The sequence below is a fragment of the Colias eurytheme genome, chromosome 30 (genome assembly GCF_061535395.1).
Source record: "Colias eurytheme isolate Ceu_HAF_F1 chromosome 30, ilColEury1 Martin Lab GWU primary, whole genome shotgun sequence".
Lineage (NCBI taxonomy): Eukaryota > Metazoa > Arthropoda > Insecta > Lepidoptera > Pieridae > Colias > Colias eurytheme.
In genome coordinates this window covers 3,517,316-3,532,628 of record NC_143009.1, presented here as the reverse complement: position 1 = coordinate 3,532,628, position 15,313 = coordinate 3,517,316, and the positions used below count along the sequence as shown (strand labels likewise).

Here is a 15,313-nt window from a genome sequence, read left to right as displayed (position 1 = left end):
TTAAGCAGAACTAACTTGACTATTTACTTAACGTATAAACACGTCACGTAAGTTTTATTAAGTTATGAGTAAGTTAACAAAATTTTTGCTTAGTTTTAATTGTCAATTGGTGTTTAGAGATTTTTCTACTTTCGCATTTATAATATTAGTAGGATAGTAGGATAGGATAGTCCGTACATTTACCTACATTATGTAAAATAACCGCATAAATCTATATACGAATTATTAAAAATATTGAATATGGAGACTTTAAAAAACATAGTTTTAATTTACGTGAATTGTCAATGACAAAATTATTAATCTGTGGTCAAAAGGTTTTGCCGCCAAAAGAATATTGAAATGTCAAATTAATAAATTACGTATTATGTACTGCTAGCTATCCGCCCGCGGCTTTGCTTGTAAATTTATAATTGTGAAATATCCGGTTTTCCATATTAAATCTTATTTCTTTGAGTTTTTGCAAAGTACAGGTACAAACGTTAAAATGTTATATTGAAATTTATTTTTCAACTATCTGTCGAATTTTAAAAATATTATCTTGATGAAACATGCGTATGAAAACTACACAAAATCAGATATTTCGTTTGATCTCTAAACTATACGTCTGTGAAAACTTCATCTATATTTGCATAGCAATTTATTACAAAAAAATATTTAATTTTCAACGACATTACTTATACAAAAATAACAACCAAATTATACTGTCATATCAAAAGTACGGTCAACAAATAATATAGCTGTATAATTTGAAATTGAAAAATGTTCAAAAAGCCTGTAAAATAGCAATTATTGTGTTTACATAAGTGTTATGTCAAAATTGTATTGTTATTGATACGAAAAGGCAAAAGAAAGTGCGAGTCTTATTTTGTAGGTCAGTGTCGATAGTAGCGACAGCAAAAAAATATTTTTAATTTTTCTTTTTTATATAAATGGTTTTTTTATGTGGTTACTAGATTTGGGTGTATATGAATTTTATTGACTGTACATGAATGTAATACAGTTTTGTAATTACTGTAGATAGATGATGTTATTTCTAGATATAATAATAATATAATAAAATCGTAGGAAAGTCAAAAATGTCATTGAATATATTTTTAAAGAATACTTGAAGCGTGATCTACAATCTATATCGAAGCCAAAAATATCGTTTTTAGAATTTTCGTCTGTTTGTCTGTATGTATGTTCGAGCTAATCTCAAAAAAATACTGCATGGATTTACTTCAAACTTGGTACAGAGATGGCATGACACCTGAGGAAGGACAAGATAGATTTTATCCCAGAAATCCCACGGGTACGGGAACTATGCGGGTTTTTCTTTGAATACACGGGCGAAGCCGCTGGCGGAAAGTAAGTTAAAAATATATTGAGGTAAATTCAGTAAAAAATGATACAAAGTAATTCTACAGGTAAATTAAATAAATGCCAAATTTGACCATTATAAAAAAATTGGTTGACTCATAGACCGGTAAATATTCTAAATATAATAATAAAACATATGTAAGAGTACAATTTTACATCAATTATTAAATTGAAAACACGTTTTATTAACAATGTATCTTTTTATTTATCTTTCGTGACTATACTAGTTGAAGTATATTGTCAAGAAGGAAAACATCATGTCGATGACTCGTCTATCATTACTAGGGTTGTCAAAATCCTGTTTTATATACCACTAGTTTTTTGCACGCGGTTCCACCCACTTTGTTTAAAACTTAACAAATTATATACTAAATCCTCCTTCAAGAACCTGAGCTCTATCTATGAATAAACCCACAGAATAAACCGCATCAAATCCGTTGCGTAGCTTTAAAGATCTAAGCAGTAAGCATACGGACAGAAAGACACTGTTTTATATTCTGTTGGTTTTGCGCTTTTAATTCTCTGATTATTGAGTTGAGTTTTCCATCAAAAGACGAATATCGTCCTATCCTATAATAATATTATAAATGCGAAAGTTTGTGAGGTGTAGTGTGTGTTTGTTACTCTTTCACGCAAATACTACTGAACCGATTACAATGAAATTTAGCACACGTATAGATGGTAACTTGGATTAACACATAGGATAGGTTTTATCCCGGAAATCCCACGGGAACGGGAACTACGCGGATTTTCTTTTGAAAACGCGGGCGAACCCGCGGACGGAAATCTATTGTCATATAAGTCAGATACATGCAAATAATTCTTACTGTTGTCAAGAGTTTTTGCTTTAGGTCATTGCTTTAGGTACATTTTTTTTGTGGCAACCCTATACTTTTATTCACTCAGCATCACCACTACACAGATTATACAATGACCATGATCATATTTAACATTGAATATTAATTATTTGGTGACAAATAAGATTATGAATTCTTTGCGTATTAATATTTGGGTGCGACGGTACGTTTTGACTCCTATACGATATTTTTAAATTATTATTATTAATTAGTATGTGAATGTGTATGTTATTTCTAATAATACAAGATTTTTATCATTTAAACTATTTCTTCATTTATTTAAAAATTTATAATATACACGATTTGAAGAAGCCGTACCCTATCATAGGATAATATTAGATACAAATTAAAAAAAAATTAGAAGAAATAAAACAGCAATTACCCTTTTTTAAAGTATTCAGCAAAGATAATTTTAATAGAGATATTATATATAGGATATTTTAAATATCAAAAGTAAGTATAATATATTTATTTAAATTCGCCCATTAACGAATTGCTTTTCTATATATTGACCTTTAGAAAACATACAATTCTGGAACCGTGCGAATTTCTTGCAAAATTACATCAATATCTCAATTTAAATAATGGTCAAGCGTGGGTCTCATTATCATATAGACAACTTGTAAAACTAAGGTTTGTAATAAATAAAATAAACCGCAAATGGTCAGCTACATTTTTTTACCGAACTTTAGTCATTAGAAGTAAATTTATTCATGTTGTATGTTTGTATGTAAATTCGGTTTGGCCTTGACAATACATTACAATAGGTTAAGTCTAGTTCTATATCAAACATCGATGACATCAGTTTTTCGTGATTTTTGTTTGGTTATGGGTAAATGTTTTTGGCTAAGTAGTTGAAAATGTCTACTTGATATTTTAAACTAAAATTTGGCAAAGAAAAGCGTTTATAGTTAAAAATATAATCGGTTCAAGTTAATGTAATTTATATTAATATATGTAAATTATTTTTATTTTGGATACATTATTTACCAGCTAGTCCATTTACTTCATCCTATACTAACTCAAACATTTATATTACTAACTCCAACATTTATATTATATTCAACTAGCGGTCCGCCCCGGCTTCGCCCGTGGTACATATTGACGTTTTCTCTACATAAGAACCATCTTCGTACTTCAAGGAATATAATAAAAAAGAATTATCGAAATCGGTCCACCCGTTCACGCGTGATGCCGTGATCAAGGAAAACGGGTTTCATTTATATATATATATATATATATAGATTAGATTTCTTCAAGAAGCACTTTTGAATCGTTATAATATTATTCTACCGATTCGGAAAGTAGTCTCTACGAAGATGAACCGGCGAGAAACTCCATAATTATAATAGTTTCTCTTTTAAAATTATGTCAATATATTGTGCTACATATTTAGCTACATAAATTCGTGTTTATTTCTTATTAATTTTAAATTAAACGGAAACATTTTTGCTGACGCTACTCAATCGGGTTCGTCCCGACAAGTTTGCCAACTGGTTTTGATTGTTTTCAAGCCATTGCACAACTACCTAATTATTTTTATCTTCACTTGCTGCATCCTTAAATATTAACGGATAAACGAAATGAGAGATTATTATATATATTATTTACTACCTATTCGCCCGCGGCTTCGCCCGCTGTGTCTAAAACCTAATAAATTATACATAAACCTGTCTCTATAATCACTCTATCTATTAAAAAAACCGTCAGGATTTCGAGGTCACGTCATGGCGATACCGTCACGTCATGGAGTAAGGCGACAATTTTGGTATCTTTAAATCTTGCCAAAGATGTTTCACTTCTGACAAGTGTGGTCACACGCTCAATTTTTTAAATTGTGTAATACGTAAAAACAATAACAAAGAGTCCTTCAATATTTTCGTCACCATTAATCAAATATTTTACTATCAATTAAAAATGGCTGCAATTAATAAAATTGCTTAACAATATGATTGACCTCACTTGTAATGTTTGTTTTAACAATACTACTTGAAGAATTATAGAGATGTGCTTCACAATTTTCCTTTGTTGAAAAATATGCATTTCAATCAATCATTGGTAAGGTTAAATAAAACGTTTTGATAATTATAAATTCAATTATAAAAATAGTTATTGTTTGCGAGATTAGTACTAGAACCTACCTATCTAAAAAGTATTTGTCTTCATCATCACTAAGTATATAGTATAAAACAAAGACGCTTTCTCTGTTCCTATATCACTATGTCTCTACATAGTGAACTCTTTTTACTCTATACTTATTTGTTTGTATGTTTGAACGCGCTAATCTCAGGAACTACTGGTCCGATTTGAAAAATTATTTCGGTGTTAGATAGCCCATTTATCGAGGAAGGCTATAGGCTATATATCACCATGATAAGACCAACAGGAGCGGAGTAATGCGGGTAAAACCGCGGAGCACAGCTAGTATTAATAAAATGTAGATGGCTAGACAATATAATAAAGGTTACATAAACTATAATAAAAGCACTCGAGTGGGTGTGTTTGTCTCATGTAAAATTCAACATACATACATAGACATCGTTAAATTTGAATAACAAATTCAAACATAAACCTAGGTATTAAATATTTGAGCTTAGGAATATATAAATTAGCATAGTTTAAGGATTTTCGCAATGTACAGGGTCGTTTGTTTTGTCATGGTTTGGAATTAATTTTGGTAGACGATAGTACAAATAGTCTTCAGAGATATTCTACTAGCTTTCCACCCGCGTTTTCAAAGAAAAACCCGCATAGTTCCCGTTCCCGTGGGATTTCCGGGATAAAACCTATCCTATGTGTTAATCCAAGTTACTCTCTATAACCCATTGACCACCGAGCGGCCCGATCGGGCCGAGACACAATAGATTTTCTATTGTGTCTGTGATCCGAGGAGTGACGGAATAAGTGTGCTTTTATTTTAATCGGTTCAGTAGTATTTGCATGAAAGAGCAACAAACATCCATCCATCCTCACAAACTTTCGCATTTATAATATATCTAGCTTACCGCCCGCGGCTTCGCCCACTTTGTCTAAATCCAAATAAATTATATACTAAAACCTTCCTCTTGAATAACTCTATCTATTTAAAAAAACGCATCAAAATCCGTTGCGTAGTTTTAAAGATTTAAGCATACAAAGGGACATAGGGACAGAGAAAGCGACTTTGTTTTATAATATGTAGTGATGATATAGTAGGAAGTAGGAAGGATAGGATGGGCTATCTCTTGCCCGGTAACCAAGCAACATCAACATATTTTGCACAAAATTCAATACTTTATTCAATTTTAAAATAAAACACTAGGTTAGGTTCTTGACCCTTAATAATTATAGCCTTCTATTACAAAGTAACCTCGTTTTAACAAAACAAAATGACCGTCAAAATAGTTGGTAATTTATGCATTTTTAGAAGATTCTAGGTATTAAATAAGTGTTAATACTTTGACGAAGGCACTTAAATTTTATAGGCATTGTAAATAAATGTTTCGTCATGAGGTAGATTTTAAATTTATTTATGATTGGTTTATTTATATTGTATTTCATATATTATTAATTAATAACGCTTTATAGCGTTAGGAAAACGTACTTTATATTCAAAAGAATAGGAAAAAAAAGCATTCAAATTTATAAAAATTACTCATTTCGCGCACGTTCCCGTTCCCATGAGTTTTTCGGGATAAAACTCCCCACTATGTGTATGCCCAATTTCATGACAATCGGTTCTACGGTTTTTGCGTGGAAGCGTCATAAACAAACATACAAATATACGCAAATCTCGAGAACAGCTGAACCGATTTCGTTAATTCTTCTTTTATAATATTCCTTGAAGTACGAGGAATTCTTATGAAGAGAAAACGTAACTACCACGGGCGAAGGCGGGCCGAACCGCTAGTTTATAATATTAGTAGTAGTAACTATTATTATTTATTACATTAGTAGTAATATACAACTTGTTTCCAGCGCACATCGAAGGAGCAATAATGCACAGTATGAACGTGTCTCTCATCAACCCTGGGGAGTGCCAAGCCAAGCTTTCCTCCGACTACCCGCATTTATTGGAACAATATAACGAAGATGCCTGCGTGTGCGGCCAGCCTACCAACCCGTTGAATAATATTTGCAAGGTGAGATATAGAAGAAGAAAGAAAATATGTTTCTTATGATTTATAAATAAAAATTCAATAACTAAAAAAAAATGATAAGTATGCACATAGGCTATGCAAAAAAAAGACGTGTGGCACTCGGGGACTGCCGCGGTAAAGCTATTGCATGCTATGCCTTCAAGCCACACCTCCGTGCCTGTCGGAGTGGGGAGCGTGAGGTTTTTTCGTTACGGAATTTCTCGATTCGGTCCCCGCACTCAAGGCCCGCGATAGAAGCTATGCAATAGCTTAAAAAAAGCACGTAAAAAGTATAACGAAGCATATAAAGATCATGTTGTTGTTTTAATTCCTAAAGTTTGGTTGTTTCCTGGGTTTGCTCTTAACGACAATATTTTTCATTAGTTTTCATGCCTTTTGGGCGAAACGTGATGCCTTATATGTATAACTAGCTTCCGCCCACGACTTTGTACGTGCATCCCCGTGTTTCCCCGTTCCCGCAAGAATTTCGGGAAATCCTTTCTTAGCGGGTGCCTACGTCCTAACATCTACCTGCACGCCAAATTTCAGCCCGATACGTCCAGTGGTTTGGGCTGTGCGTTGATAGATCACTATATCAGTCACCTTTGAGTTTTATATATATAGATGCTAGGTATGTGCCTAGCATAAAAACCGATCATAGAAAAATTATGGCCATTTCCTACCCCCTTAGACGTTGAATTTTAGCAATCCTGAAATGCAGATTCTTGACTTCTAAGTATTAGAAATATATAGAAAATTTAACTTGAATTGGCAACACTGTATTTTGTCTGTGGTTCCTTCTTCCTTCTTGTACGCGGTGTGTAAAAGGCAATGTGTAATGTGCTTCTGGATACAATTAAAATAAGTTTAAGTAATCGCTGCTTTCATTTAAACCCATATCTTAATAGGTTATGGGCCCAGGACACGTTTATGAGAAAAGAAGGAGCAAATCATTTAAGTTGTGTTGCAATTTTTGAAACACGTTCGAAATAACCTCAAATTTCAAAATGGAAGTCAAAGGTATGCAACTAGAAAAGTTTGATGGAACCAATTTCAAGCAGTGGAAATTCCAAATAAAATGTGCGTTACGTGCAAAAGGGTTAGATATTAATATTCCAAAACCGGCGACGAACGCAACTCAATGGAACAAAGATGATGGAATGGCGATGTATATTATAACCTCTGCTATGGATTTTAAACAAGTGGCACTTATCGAAAATTGTGAATCGGCATTAGAGGTGTTGACTAAACTTGAGTCTATATATGAACAAAAATCGGAAATGACTAAAATGATGTTGCATGAACGTTTTTACCAGTATAAAATGTCAACAGGAGATAGTATAGCTCAACACATTGCCAAAGTTGAAAGCATGGCCAAACAATTAAAAGAGAATGGAGAGGACATCAGTGAGACAGCTATTATAACAAAAGTATTAAGTACATTGCCCCCAAAATATAGATCTCTTCGTCAGGCTTGGATGTCAATCGACCCGAAGCAACAAACAATAATCAATTTGACAGCCCGCTTGTTGGACGAGGAAGCCAGCTTCAATGTGGAGGAAGAGGATGAAACAGCTTTATTAGTGGCAAAGCACAACTCAAAGAAATTAAATAATTTATCTTCAAAAGTGAATAATGAATCAAACGATAGAACACATAGATTTATTTGTTATAATTGTGGGAAACGTGGCCATTTTTCAAGAGAATGTCGTGCTCCTAGACAATCCAAGACTAGAAAACCTCATAAGGAAGGTGCAGATATGTTAGCATTTTACGTGGAAAATAATTCATGTAACAATCAAGAGAATACTTGGATTCTAGATAGCGGTGCCTCAGCCCATATGACATTTAGAAAGGATTTCTTTGTAGAACTATTTGAATGTAATCAGAAATCATTGACATTGGGAAACAAACAATCAGTAGAAGTATCAGGCATTGGAAAAGTGATGATACAGAGATATGTCAATGAGCAGTGGGAGACCAGTGAACTAAATGATGTGTTGTATGTTCCAAGTTTAAGAAGAAACTTATTCTCCGAAGGGGTGATCATACGAAAATGCTATTCTATTGTAAAGAAAAACTCAAGTGCCCTGATTTATAAGAACCATAACGTGGTGATGAGCGCAAATATTAAAGAAAATAATTTATATGAGTTGAACATCAAAACAGTGCTTCCAGATACATGTAACTTGGTCCAAAATAAACAAAGTGATTTGAGAATGTGGCATGAAAGGTTAGGACATATTAATGTGAAACAAATTAAAAACATGAGTGCAAATAGTGTTGTGAATGGACTGGAAATGATTGACAATGGACAAAACAGTTTTGTATGTGAAGCATGTGCATATGGGAAGCAGTGTAAGTTTCCATTTCAAAAATCTGAGCGAGGAGAACTACAGCCAGGTGATCTAGTTTACAGTGATGTCTGTGGACCTATGAGTACCTCATCTATTCAAGGTATGAGATATTTCTTACTTTTCAAAGATGCTGCAACTAGTTACAGGCATGTATATTTTATGAAACATAAAAGTGATGTTATGGAAGTGTTCAAAAGGTACAATGCTATGATAAAGAATAAATTTATGCACAATGTTAGAATATTACATACCGACAATGGAACCGAGTATGTAAACAATGTTTTTAAGGAGTATTTGGAGAGAGAGGGGATAGTTCATGAGCGTTCTGCAGCCTATACACCAGAACAAAATGGTCGAGCAGAAAGGGAAAATCGTACCATAGTGGAGAGTGCACGCTCAATGTTGTATGCCAGAGATGTCCCATTGGAGCTGTGGGCAGAAGCTGTACAATGTGCTACATATATATTGAATAGAACCTCCTCCACCCAGACCCCAAATACAACAGCTTTTGAATTATGGAATGGGATCAAACCTCAAGTAGGTCATGTGAAGGTGTTTGGTAGTACTGGCTATGTTCATGTTCCTGATCAATTACGAACAAAGTTTGAGAAGAAAAGCAAGAAAATGATGCTAGTTGGCTATGACAATATGAACTACAGAATGTATGATATGAATACAAATAAAATAACTATATCAAGAAATGTAATCTTTGATGAACATTATGTTCCAAGTACAAGGAAAAATATTGCACAAATAAGTATTGTAGATGATGAAGTTACAAACATGAATGACAGTGAAACCCAAGAACCCCATGCGGATGATACTCTAGTTAACAGTCCATCAACAGAAAGTGAAAATAGCATGTTGAGTTGTACCAGTGATGACCCAGACTATGAACCATCTAGAGAATTGGAAGATTCAACTATAGAGTCAATTAATTTGAGACCACGGATTAATAGAAATTATGAAGCAAATCTTGTAGAGCTGTCTTTGCCTCAAACATATACAGAAGCACTAAGTAGTCCACAAAAGTCTGAATGGTCTAAAGCTATTAAAGAAGAATTGTCAGCACATAAGGAAAACAATACTTGGACTGCTGTTGAGAGGTCTGATCAACGAACTCTTACTACAAAGTGGGTTTTTACAATTAAAAAGAATGAGAATAATCAAATTGTACGCTATAAGGCTCGTTTATGTGCACGAGGTTTTAATCAGATTAAGGATGTTGACTATCAGGAAATATTTTCTCCAACAACCCGTTATGATTCTATAAGAACTATTCTATCTATAACTGCAAAGTATAACTTAGATATTCAACAATTTGATGTAAAGACTGCTTTCTTAAATGGGTTTCTTGAAGAAAATATTTTCATAGATATACCTGAGGGTTTGTCAATTAAAGGTGATTTTGTGTTAAAGTTAAATAAATCACTATATGGTTTAAAACAAGCATCTAGATGCTGGAACAAAACATTTACTGAATTTTTGTTTAAATATGGTTTTGTTCAATCTCAGGCTGATAATTGTATTTACATAGGACATTTTAATGGATCTAAAGTATTCTTAATAATTTATGTTGATGATGCTCTTGTTATATCTTCAAATAAACAACTTATAAGAGAGATTATAGAATATTTAAAGCAAGCTTTTAAAATAAAAGAATTAGAGTTAAAGTATTTTGTGGGTATGCAAATAGAGCGGATAAATAACAGTATATACATAAATCAACAAAATTATATAAGTCAGATTATTGAGAAGTTTTGTATGAGTGATGCAAACCCTGCAAGCACTCCAGCAGATGTTAATGTAATTATTTCAAAGAATGTTCATGAAAATGTTGTTGAATTTCCTTATAGGGAAGCCATAGGTTGTTTATTGTTTTTAAGTTCGGTCTCAAGGCCAGACATTTCATTTGCTGTAAATGTATTAAGTAGATATGTAAACAATCCAAGTCCACAACATGTAAATTCTGTTAAACGTGTAATTAGATATTTAATAAAGAGTAAACATTTATGTATCAAGTATAGTAGAGAAAGCAATGATCTTATTGGATATTCAGATTCAGATTTTGCAAGTGATATTGATACACGTAAATCAACTACAGGATATTTGTTTATGATGAATGGAGGGCCAATCACTTGGTCCAGCCAGAAACAAAAGACTGTTGCTCTCTCTACTACAGAAGCTGAATTTGTAGCAGCTAGTGAATGTGCAAAAGAGATATTGTGGTTGCAGCAACTATTGTCTGATTTAGGTGAAAGTTATGATTGTATAACATTAAATGTAGATAATCAGAGTGCTATTAGATTAATCAACAATCCTGTTTATCATAAACGGACAAAACATATAGATGTTAAATATAACTTTATAAGAGAAAAGGTTGAATTGGGTTTAATTAAAATTAATTATGTTCCAAGTAATTGTCAGTTAGCAGATATTTTAACTAAGGCATTACCCACTCAAACCTATGTATATCTTAGAGATCAGATTTTATATGATTTTAAATAGTTTGTCAGATTGTTTGGATATAGAGTTAAATTTTAGTGGGAGTATTAGAAATATATAGAAAATTTAACTTGAATTGGCAACACTGTATTTTGTCTGTGGTTCCTTCTTCCTTCTTGTACGCGGTGTGTAAAAGGCAATGTGTAATGTGCTTCTGGATACAATTAAAATACGTTTAAGTAATCGCTGCTTTCATTTAAACCCATATCTTAATACTAAGCAAGTAATTTCATATTACATTCTTTAAGTAAGTGATGAATCTACAAACATTTAATAGTGCACTTAATTTTAAAGGTTACATATTGCAAAATTTCTTGATTCTAGTGGAAGTAGGAAGTTAGGCTATGCTTTACTGTTTGGTAGTCAGATCATCATTAATTTAGTAATCCTTTTTATCTATGTATTCAGTACTGTTGAAATAATTGTATATTGAAACACAACTTGTGGATCCTGATAAATTATCTTTTATTTTTATAGTACTTTATTACAAACTACATCGTGCGCAAACGACATTACACCACGAACCACAGAGACAGGAGGAGGGCAAAGACAATTGCAGTTTACAGTGATAACATACAGACTATACAATAACCAAAATACAGATTATAATATTTGCCTATTACAACAAGTACTAATAAAGTGAAGTTCCGTGTCCCCGTAGTGGGGTAAGGGGCAGATGCATTATTCATACATCTGTTTCACTGATCGATTTTCTTTAGGGACAAGTAGGTGATCAGCCTTCTGTGTCCTGCCAGACCGAGACATTTTTTTTTCTTCGTCTCCACCGGGAATCGAACCCAGGACCCCTCAGTTCTACGCTCAAGCCCCAACCACTGTACCAAGGAGGCGGTCAACAAACAAGTACTAATTAGTAATATTACATTCTTTATATTTCAGGTGGACATTGGAAGCGCTCTGGCCTGCACAAGCGGTGATGGTAGATATGTGATGAGAGGTGTTTACTCTTGGGATTCAGGTTAGTATTCATAAATATATATTTTATTGACCGGTTGTCTTAGTTGGTAGTAACCCTGCCTTCCAATCCAGAGGTCGTGGGTTCGATTCCCACCCGGGGCAAATATTTGTGTGATGAACATAGCTGTTTGCTCTGTGTCTGGGTTTTGATTATATAAATAAGTATATATATTTAAAATTATATATGTATGTTTATCAGCCATCTGGTTTCCATAACACAAGCGAAAGCTTAGTATGGGATCAGATCGTGCCGTGTGTGAAAATTGTCCTGAAATATTTATTTATTTATGTGTAACGTTACAAATTGGATTGTGATAGTTTTATAAATATTTCACAAGATGTACAAAATTATTGTGGAAGTGATATTTGTTTGGATAAAGTTGTTAATAATACAGATAAACAGACCTTACCTTTTCCTAACATAAATTCTTAAAAAGTAACTAAACTTACCAAGAATTAAATTCCTTGCAACCTTTAATCTGTAGAAATACCAAAATAATGACATATATTTTTAGGTAACTTTTCAATCCTTGGTTAAAACTTATTCGTCGAATAATGTATAAAACTACCATTTTAAAAACGTATTCTAATTGCCCGTATTTGACAGTTTACGTGACATTTTAATATTATCGTGTCATACTTTATTGGACGGATAAGTTTTATCCAAGCATTGAAAAATCGGCCCTTAGTAAAGTATCTTCTATCAAATCATCAAAATCTATCATCTATCAAAAATTATCCACTTTTACATGACTCTTTTAATAACTAATTTAATGGTAATTCTATTTCTTTCACAGGTTGTCAAGTTGGAAATCAAATAGCATCGTTCTACAAATTCGACCTAGAATGGTACGAATGGGCTATCGGTCTAATCGAAAGCGTGCGTTTCGCCCAATTTACCAAAGTAACTACAGGAAAATACACTGGACAAATCAACGGTGGAGTTAAAGGAAGCCAATTTGGTAGCGGAATAAAAACCAGCCAATTTGGAGGTGCTGTTAAAACTTCGCAATTCGGTAAAGCCCAGTTTGGAAGCGGTGTGACACAATTTGGTGGGGCTAAGAACCAAGGGGCTATATCTGGTTCTCAAGGAGTTGGTTTCACAGGAGTCAAAGGTTTTGCTGTGTCTGGTAAAGGACAGTTTGGTTTCGAAGGACAAGGACAAAATGAAGGGCTAGCTAATGGCCAATTTGGTTCTGGACAGTTGAGTCAATTTGCTTCTGGAAAGTTCGGAACGGGTTTCGAATCAGCAGACTTCAACAGCCAAATCAAATCTCCAATTACAAGCAACGCTTATAGTGCGACGTATTCTGAGAAAAAAGTTTTCCAAACCGAACCGAAGATCATTTCCTTCACCACGAAGCCTGAGATCGTTACATACACGACCAAACCCGAAATCTTTACATACACTACCAAGCCTAAAATTATCACTTACACCACCAAACCCAAGATTATCACATACACGACTAAGCCAAAAATCATCACCTACACCACTAAACCACAGATTATCACCTACGAAACTTCAGGTAGTGGTACTAACCCACAATACGTAGCCCCAGGCGTTACTTTCAACCCAAGTTTCTCTGAACTTGTAGGCGCACATTCCCACACTTCTACATGCAAGTGTTTGGAAAACAAATAAATATAACAATAAACCAGTGCCATATTTTTCGACATTTTTTACATTTTTTGACATTTTCGACATTTTTGACATATATTCGACATAATAACTCAGTTCCTAGCGAGTTACCGAAATTATTGTAAAATCAAAATCGAATTCGACAAACGATATTTCTCTATTTATATCTGATGTAAATATGTAGGTTATATTTAATATCATGTAAGATTGTATGTATGTATAACGGCTAAGAGTAAAAAAACTGCCATTTTGTTATTTTATAAGTTCAGCGTATTTAAGAAAAGTATTTTTGACGTTCTTTTTTCATTAGACTTTTGACCATCTTGGGTTGATTCGCCAAAATGGTCGACTCTCTAATATGATTGGTATAAGTAAAATAAGTTTATTTTTATATAAAATTTTACACGAAAATCGATGAAGTATTTAGTCAATATGTGTAGTATATTGATGTTATTTCTGATTTTATGATTAGGATTAATTATTAATAAATGGAGGTTTACATAATAATTTGTTCGTTTTATTTATTCGAGATCCTCATTAATTTACTCCTGAAAATTATAAGAATTGTTTTTCAATTTCTTATTGAAAAAAAAAAGCCTGAACTGAAACAGGGCAACTTAAATAATCTACTAATTATGCAGTATCAGATGTGAGATAAATTATTTATAAAGTAAAGTAATCTGTTTTATATTTTGTATAACCTAATCTTTGTGTTATACACAAACATATTATTATAATATAAAAATAATTAAAATTTAAAGTCCCTTTAATATTTAAGAAATTCCATTTTGGTAAATGCACAACTTTAAAGTACCTATTTAAAAGAAAAATATTGAAACTGATGCAATTCTATATAATTCACGTCGTGTATCTGTTTTTTATCCATTTTATTTGAAATAAACTACCACCGTTACATAGCCAGGGCTAGCCCCATAATTACCTTTGTTTTAGCTTCCACGAAACTCCGTAACGATGTTAGTCTAAGCAGAAAATAGTTAAAGAGTTAATCGCATTTATTTAATCAAACATACAAACTTTTCAGCTTTGTAATATTAGTAATGAATTATTGTCTATTATACTCCATAGATTAATAAAAAAGTGGCAAATAGTAATTCTTACAACTATATTCTCTAATATTAAAGACAAATTTACATCTAACTTTTTTGCTTTAAAAATTAAGTAGGAGACCAAAAATCATCTAACGTTATTACGAGAAAAAAATCTGATTTCCTTTTTATGTGTTTATTTTGAATAATATCATGTTTCATATGAATATTAACATGTTTGTTACTCCTTACCTATCTGCTTCATTGGTAAATTATTAATGTATAATGCATATAAAAATCAAAGTCGCTTTATCTGTCCCTATATCCATATGTACGCTAATCTTTAAAACTACCCAACGGATTTTGATACCGTTTTTGACGTGACAACGTCTTATAATTCGATAGAGCCGGCTGCACGCACGAAAAAACATGACTTATGCGGCGTTACCTCGCTCTG

The 15,313-nt window shown here is 32.9% G+C and overlaps 1 protein-coding gene across 2 annotated transcripts in view; it reads left to right on the top strand.

Annotated features, from left to right (window-relative positions):
* Positions 1-14,317, top strand: part of LOC149895768 (uncharacterized) — a 65,311-nt gene extending 50,994 nt beyond the window's left edge. For both annotated transcript variants that reach the window (XM_090118681.1, XM_090118680.1), the window contains exons 11-13: positions 6,174-6,337; positions 12,094-12,172; positions 12,969-14,317. In XM_090118681.1, coding sequence (XP_089974807.1) covers positions 6,174-6,337; positions 12,094-12,172; positions 12,969-13,813 — 1,088 coding nt within the window. In that variant the 3' untranslated portion in view covers positions 13,814-14,317. The remainder of the gene's footprint in view (positions 1-6,173; positions 6,338-12,093; positions 12,173-12,968) is intronic.
* Positions 14,318-15,313: the final 996 nt, after the last annotated feature.